This window comes from Bactrocera dorsalis, chromosome 2, assembly GCF_023373825.1.
Source record: "Bactrocera dorsalis isolate Fly_Bdor chromosome 2, ASM2337382v1, whole genome shotgun sequence".
NCBI classification, from domain to species: domain Eukaryota; kingdom Metazoa; phylum Arthropoda; class Insecta; order Diptera; family Tephritidae; genus Bactrocera; species Bactrocera dorsalis.
This window is the reverse complement of record NC_064304.1, coordinates 29,050,982-29,059,666: the sequence shown is the minus strand read 5'-3', so window position 1 is coordinate 29,059,666 and position 8,685 is coordinate 29,050,982. Positions and strand designations below refer to the sequence as shown.

The window sequence follows — 8,685 nt, the reverse complement described above, 5'->3', positions numbered from 1 at the left end:
GTTTTGCGCTGCAGCACAATTAGCATGCATTTTGTTTTTAGTTTTTAGTTTTTGTTGTTGCTCATAATTCGCATATAATCGTATATAATATATATATCAGTATATAATTGTTGTCGCATGTTCATATTTCACATGTTGCGCTTACAAATACATTTTTCCGCAAAACTTTTCATCTTCTCGTAAGCTTCATTCGCTTTTTACTGCTGCTTGTCAGCTTTATTCCTTAATTTTCGTACATTTTTTGCATTTTCTTTATTGCAATAGCTTCTACATTTAATTTTAATTACCTATTTGTTGCTGCAGTGTTTTGCAATGCATTTTTTTTCTATTTTTTTTTTTTTGTTTTTGCTTATTTGTATAACTAGGCTAAACTCTTTGGTTTAGTTACCTTATTTAACAGTACATTAATACATACACACCTATATATAGTGTTTCGTGAGTATACTTACAAAGTTAGGCTATTTTTACCATACAATACAATATCAATATGTTTGCGTTTGATTTTCAAACGTTTTTATACTCTCGCAACAAAGTTGCTAAAGAGAGTATTATAGTTTTGTTCACATAACGGTTGTTTGTAAGTCCTAAAACTAAAAGAGTCAGATATAGGGTTATATATACCAAAGTGATCAGGGTAACGAGTAGAGTTGAAATCCAAGTGAAATTTGGCACAAAGTATCGCATTAGGGAGGGGCATATTTTGACGGAATTTTTTTGGAAAAGTGGGCGTGGCCCCGCCCCCTACTAAGTTTTGTACATATCTCGGAAACTACTATAGCTATGTGAACACTCTACAGAATCGTTTCCTTCAGGCATTTCCATATACAGTTCAAAAATGGAAGAAATCGGATAATAACCACGCCCACCTCCCATACAAAGGTTATGTTGAAAATCACTAAAAGTGCGTTAACCGAAAACGTCAGAAACACAAAATTTTACGGAAGAAATGGCAGAAGGAAGCTGCCTCCAGGCTTTTTTTAAAAATTAAAAATGGGCGTGGCGTCGCCCACTTATGGACCAAAAACCATAACTCAGGAACTACTCGACCGATTTCAATGAAATTTAGAATATAATATTTTTTTAACACCCTGATGACATATACTAAATATGGGCGTTCTCTAATTAATTTTACATTGTTCTTAATTAATTTTTATTTTTTTTTTCAAAAATTAAATTTTTTTAATATTTTTTTTTCAAAAATTTTAGTTTTTCAAATAAAATTTTTTTTGTTAAAAAATTTTAGTTTTTCAAAAAAAATTTTTTTTTTTATTTTTTTGTTCAAAAATTTTAGTTTCTCAAATAAAATTTTTTTAATATTATTTTTCAAAAATTTTAGTTTTTCAATTTCAAATGTTTTAGCATTATTTTTGAAAAATTTTATTTTTCAAATAAAAAATTTTAATATTATTTTTTAAATAATTTTTTTTCAAAATATTTATTTTTTCAAATATTATGTTTATATTTCCCAATTCTTTTTTTATTTTTTTAATATTTTATGCTTTTATTTCATTATTTTCAAATTTATTCAAAAACCTCATTATGCATTTTCGACTGCATTTTTTGTTTTGCATAAATTTGTCTAATATTTCGTTTTTTGTTTTTCTATGCTTAACATTTTCTTTTAGGTTTTGCTTTGTTGCTTAAAGAAAAATAGTTTGTAGTTCTCTCTCAACACTGGAGTATAGCTTTTAAAGCAATTTTATAAATTATATTGCAGTAAGTTTTTTGTTGTTTTGCTTGTTGGCGCTCCAATGTCACAGAAATGTTGTAAAAAATTTATTTTATTTTTCAAATTTTTTTTGTAATTTTTCGTTTAATTTTTGTTGCCAAAATTTTGTTTCATTTCCCTTTATACGTGTTGTTTTTGTAAATAAATATATATGTATATATGCTTCTGCCTATCAATTGCGAGTTTCTTTGGTTAGAATGTTTGCTCTCTGCTATTTTAACTATTTTAATTTATATTTACTATATAATATATATTTTATATTCAGTTATTTGTAAGTTTTTGTATATTAATATTTACTTTCTTTCTTTTCAATTTATTTTTCAACTATTCGCCTAAATTACGCTAACATGTCTACATTTTCATTTGTTGCAAATTTTTTGCACACACATGTACATATGTATTTTAATAATTTAACGCCATTGTTTTGTTATTTGTTTTGTAATAATTTATTTTAGCCACTTTCGCTAGCGTCTAAAATTTCTAATTGTTTGTGTGTGGCTGTTATGCGTGCATTTCACTACTTATACCGTTACAAATTTGTTTAAACTATTCTCTACACAGTTTGTATACATGCACATATACATACACAATTAACATCTATGGTGCTCGTGTACAATTTTTTCATGCTCATCAAATTTTTGCGCCAACTTCTAATCACATTTGCCTAATTTACCGTTAGTTTTCACAGCTTTCGACTGCCACTTGATTTGCTTACCACAACTACATAAACAATTGGTGCGGTGCATTTACATACATACATTACATTACACTACATTACATTACATAACGTTTAGGTCTACACATACAGTTACAGTTACAATTACATTTTGCTGTTACATTTACATATGGCTTGACTCTTAAGCTTAGACGGTTTCTCTCAACCGTTACTTATGATTAATTACTACTAACATATATGTATGTATGTGTAATTATTTAAACTAATTTAGTACAGCGCTTCGGATTTTCTTGTTATTGTTGTTGTTTTTGCTATAATTATCAGGCTACAACACACTAAAGCTAACAACACATTTCGGCCAAAGTAAATAGTGCGCCTAGAAACTGACTGCAGCAGTTAGTAAATATTTGCTCCTATGCATATACATATGTATGTATGCGTTTATGTATTTTTGTATATGTGTGTGTATGTTTTGATTACATTTGATGTACTTACACATTAGTTTGATTTGCTTTACTGTTAATCGGCTATTTTATGGCTTTATATTTGATTTTAATACTTTGATTTAGTATGCATTTGATTTTATCACTTGTATATCAAATATAACGGTTATTTATTTGCAATCTATCATTACTGAGCTTTGCTTTTATATGCAAAAACAATTCTTTGCTTGCTTCTACTCAAATATTTGGGACTTTTCTCTTCATTTCTGCGAGTTCTTTGAATTATAAATTAATAATATGAAATTATTTGTGTCTAAGTGAAAAGAAACTTTAAATATTGTAACGTTCAAAGTAAATAACAAATAATTAGATTACTCACAACTTGTCATATCGCATCGTAAGATCATAAAATTATAAATTTTAACATTTGAAACTGTGAAATGAAATCCGATTGACGTCAATCGCCATTTCCGTCAGCACATTTTTCTTATCCTCGAACCACAGCTAATATTATTCAAGTTGCAAACCTTAATAAACCTGTCATACTTTCTAAGATAATTGCTACTGAAACTATTTTACTATTGAGAAGTTTGCTCTTTACTTTGTTTCTGGAACTAAATGAAATTATACCGAGGGATAACCGACGATCTGCAAAAATATAAGGATCTTTAGAAATATGGATCAAGCTATTGCCTTGAAGACTATTGAAATTTTTCGATAGGTTCCAATCTAAAATGCTTAGAACAATCACGGGTTCACCATGGTACATGCATAATGAAAACATTCATAAAGATCATGATATGCCTGTGGTAAAGAAAGAGATGGAGGACAACAAAATGAGATATATTTCTAAACTTCGCGAACATCCAAACCCTTGGTAAATTGCTGCAATCAAATGCGTTTAAAAAGAAGTGATCTACCAGCCTACTAGAGAGCAACGTTCTACCAAAAAATCTCAACCACATTCTTGAGCTTCTTTAGTTTCAAATAGGTTTAAGATTTGTATATTTATTGTTAGGATTTACCAAGCAGATCCAAAAAATTATGAAATATTGAAAAAAAAAAATAATAATAATTTGTGGAAATAACATCGCAAGAATTTAATTTAAGAATTTAGTAATCTTGGATGTGACAAGCAATCAATTTTCTAAAAATGTTGAACACATAATTTAGCTAAGTAAAAATCCGGCTATAACCACGTAAGCGCTCTCTATGTCAATAAAGATAAAGAAGTAAAATACTTCATATAGAGAAAGAAAATACAATAGGTTAATGTTTGTTTGTAGACTCTAAGAAGTTTCATATGTGTCGAACTAGAAATTAGGCTTAAGTCTTGCCTTCTATACAATTTGCTGAGATTAATCTACCATTAATGTCGTCTATCGGGGAACCATGAACGGTGAACAAAAGTAAACTTTTTGTAAGTTCATTTTCATATCCGATTTAATAAAGCGGAAAGAGTACTGAACGATGAGAAGATCCGGTTTAACGTTTAATAATTTCATTTTTTGTGAAAATTTCTGAGAAAAATTCCATTTTTATAATCGTAGAAGCAACAGTGGTCAGTAAATAAATTTCATTGGAAATTTTATCCAATAAAAAATAAAGCGGTCCGCTTACATTTGAGAAGTAAAGTTTTGGTATTAAAAATGGTATAAAAGCAAGTAAGGTTAGAATTTGCCTTTGATTACTCAAAAATTTTCAATACTGAGAATTACGTTCACTTAAAACTTTCAAGAGAAAAATATTATTAATTCCAAGCACAAACTCTTTTTTCAATTCTATTTCGCCTTTGTAGTATTTATTGTTTATTGTTTATTTTTGATTTTTATTTGCATTTTCACTTGCATTATACATACACATATATCTCTCTATATATAGTTCTTTGAATATTCCTGTTTAGTTTTCGCTGCATTTGTTCATATGTTGTCGGGTTAGTTCATAAACATGTTTGTATTGTTGCTGTGTATTTCTATTAGATCTACAGTACTTGTCCAATAAATTACGAACGAGAGCAAAAAAACAAAAATATATATATATATATATGGCGACAAAATATTGAATATTATTCAATACAAAAATATAATAATTTAAGTTTAATGTATATAGCTTATAAAAAATAATTTTTTTCTAAAATTAGCCAAATATTTATGTTTTTATTAATGATTAAAGTTAGAACTATTTTTTACTTCGTTCGTAATTTATTGGACAAGTACTGTACATATTTGTTTATCTCTAAACGTATTCTAAGTGTTTTTTCAATACTTTCATGCACATACATACATTCAAAGAAAGTCTTACACTTGGAAAAATTAGAATCTACGCACAGTTTAACTATTTAAGTTTGCAAATATTGCAAAGCAACTTTGGTAAAAAGTAACAGGCAGCAAAATTATTCGCTACTACGCACGCATATGAATGTGTGGATGTGTTTTAAACACCCTATAATTTGTTTATCCATATGTTAGGTAGGCTTATCAAAAATAATTGTTATAGATTTGGTTAATATTGCATAAGCGGATAATATATATGTTGCTATTATTTAGTATATATTTATTTATGGTAAACAGTGCACACATATGCAATTTAGTATATAGTTTATTTGTTATTTACCTAAACTAAGTTTAGTCAAATGGGCTTTTTGTATATCAGGGGATGTGTGTACCTTTGACTTCCGACAATCATAAATTAATTTAGCTCACATTTTTTCGAAGAGAACCACTTAGTTTCAGGTAAACTATTTGTGAAGTAACAAACTTTCATGTTATGTGTCTGATCGTTTACTAATTTGGCTATAATGTTGCTATTTGCATACTTTTTGAAGTAGTTTATAGCCAGTAATTCATAAAAATTCACGTAAAAAATTATCGGACAATAAAAGTCTTTTAAAGTGCCTATATTTTTGATGCTTCTGGCACTACTGCTATCTCAGTTTATAGTAGGTGAACTAACTGCCATTCTGGCGTTGAACATTTTATTGAAGTCAGTGAATAATATTGTTCTAAATGGCATATGAGTCTGGTAAATTTTGATCCGTACGCAAACGGATGAAAAAAAGCTGTTTAATAGCCGAACCAGAAACCGATTTTTATACATTTTACACTTTCTTAGCTTTTTCTAATTCATCTTTGCTAACCAACTTCGAAGCATGAAGAGCTTGTCGAAGTTTACTCGAATGTATTACATGTAAGTCCAATTAATAATCAAAGCTCAAGATATTTTATCATAAGATGAAAACCGCTTTATCAAAAACCCACCGGCTGGACAAATCTTGAACAGCTTGCTGCTGCTATTAGGAAAGGGTTTGAGACTTTAAACCTAATAAATATATTAGATGTGTAAATTTTTCACTTCTGCTCAAGGAGTGGTATAAGTTGTGGCACTCACAGTGCTTTTCAATAATAATTTCCACCATTTTCTGATTTCCGGTTGAAATTTATAAGGTGGAATAAGGTTCATTGAACACTGAGATATGCTGGCGGTATATATTTTCGTATCAGAGTCATAGTCAGGAACTAGAAGAACTGCACGTCTTCATCGACAAGCGAATGCTGAGATGGTGACTATTTGTAGGGATTTTTGTGGTGCTGAACCTCTTACCCAAGATAATAATGCCGAAAAATGCATTTCTGATAACTCGGCGCTACTGCGCGACACATCTTTGTATGTGACAGAAAATAAATAATAAAAACAAAAATAAACAAATATTTCTTTTGTGTCTCAAATTCGACGCTTGTAAGAAAATGCAACTCCGTGGTGTCCATTGAACACATTACAGATGTGGTAACTGCCGTTGGTTCTTTTTTGTTAGTTTTGTAGGATGAAGACCAGACTCGATTCCGCTCATAAGCCCTGAAAGACCTAATTTCTTCAAATAAAATAACAATGAACGCACTCGTGCTTAAAATATATTATTTTTGTTGTTAATATGAGTTAAATGGATTGACAGCTATCAAGCCTACCGCACTAAGACATGAAATCTGTAAGTCAAAATAGTAGAAACCATTGCTGCATTCAATATAACATATAATATATAAGAAAAAATAAGAAATATAAGTAAATCATAATTTATAAGTGTAATAAAGAAATTTTTAAACATATTTTTTGAACAAACAGGCTAATAGACTTTCTCGCTAACCCATTATTCACTCCAACCTAACATGTGATCGCTACTCAAACATTGTGCGTGTCTACTACAACATTCAAGACTACTTTTGTATACATATTATATGGCTCCATATATGTATGTATGTCTAAATGCAGTTATTTGCTACCGTTGTATTTTGTATATTTGCCTCAACTTACGGCACTAACGTTTGCATATTAATCGCTGTGTGTGCACCAACATTACCAATACATATATATCAAGCATATCATAAGAAAATGATATTTCACGCTTTTCGCTTACTACTACTGGTCATTTCTACTACAAACACATACACACACGTGAGTACAAAATATACTTATGTACGTTCGTAATACTCCAAATTTTACTTTGTTGTAACTGTTTTGCACTTTAACTGTAAATAACCTATTTATATTGTGGCTTCATTCCTTATACAAGTCAATTAAATGTGTTTGTTGTTGCTGCAGTTGTTGTTGTTGCGCTGTCTGTTGATGCTGCGGAGAGTAATCGTTGTTTGTTACCTGCTGAAATGTCCAATATTGTTGTTGCTGTTGTTGGTGCTGCTGCTGCTGACTGTGCGGCTGCTGTTGTTGTTGGTGTTGCTGTATGTGATATTGCTGCTGTTGCTGCTGCGCCGGCTGTTGGTGCTGGTGCTGCTGCTGCACACCGCATTGCTGATAATGCGCTAGGTGTTGTTGTTGCACTGCATTTTGCGGCTGCACCGCCAATATAGCGGTACCCGCTGCATTTGTTGTTGTTGTCGCGGTTGCCGCTATCGGTGCAATAGCTGTTGGCAGCGGCGCCTGTATGGGCGGTGCTACAGTGACTTTGGTGCAGGCACATAATGTTGTTGTTGTTGCTGCAGCGGTAGCAGCATTTGTTGCTCCATTTGTTGTTGCAAATGCGGGCCATCATGGCAGCTACACTAGCAGGCTCGGTGCTAACCATTCGTCTTCAGCAAGCTGCAATTGTATGCCCAGAGAGAGACAGAGAGAAAGTTATTGAGTAAATTTCGTATTAAAATGTTACTTATACGACAAGTGTGACTTTTTTCAAAATAATGGTGACAGCGTATTGTTTGCTTCGATCTGTATTTTGTCTATCATTTGTGTATTTTCTAGTGAGTTTATTGACTGCCTACAAATTGGAAAGCTGTTTGAGCAAAAATGTAGTGATCGTAATAAGCAAAAGCGAATTGCTGAGCAACAAGTGTTAGTGATAGTTTTGATGCCATGGCCAAACTGCGGGTTTATTTATTAAGGAAACAATTAATTTATGGATAAAGGCTGTTCCTTTGTGGGATCCGTCGATATCGTATTACTGTGGTCCATTGCCATACAAAATGATCGATCGAAAACAATACAAAAACCTTCATAAAAGATTTTCTTCCTTATTAGGTAACCTTAGTACGACTTAAAGGTTGCTTAAAGCTCTTTCAATTTCTTCAAAAATGTTGCTAAAACTCTTTCCTTTCCATTAAATGAATGAGTGATCGTAACTTTGCTTTCCAGCTGAATTTAATAGCCAATTGCTATTTGAGCCTATGGTCTTCGCAGCTCAATAGAGACATCAATGTGAAGCGCTGTTATTAAGCAACCACTTTCCTTGTCTCCACGGCTCGGCTTTTGTACAAAACTAGCAATGTATGTCTATGTAAATGTGTAGACTTGTATGAACATTAGGAAGTGGTAGAATTTTCAAAATCTTTAAT

The 8,685-nt window shown here is 31.1% G+C and overlaps 1 protein-coding gene across 10 annotated transcripts in view; it reads right to left on the bottom strand.

Annotated features, from left to right (window-relative positions):
- Positions 1–1,302: 1,302 nt before the first annotated feature.
- Positions 1,303–8,685, bottom strand: part of LOC105233143 (cytotoxic granule associated RNA binding protein TIA1) — a 291,566-nt gene continuing 284,183 nt past the window's right edge. For all 10 annotated transcript variants that reach the window (XM_049448258.1, XM_049448248.1, XM_049448253.1 and 7 more), the window contains exon 9: positions 1,303–7,936. In XM_049448258.1, the coding sequence (XP_049304215.1) occupies positions 7,895–7,936 (42 nt within the window). In that variant the 3' untranslated portion in view covers positions 1,303–7,894. The remainder of the gene's footprint in view (positions 7,937–8,685) is intronic.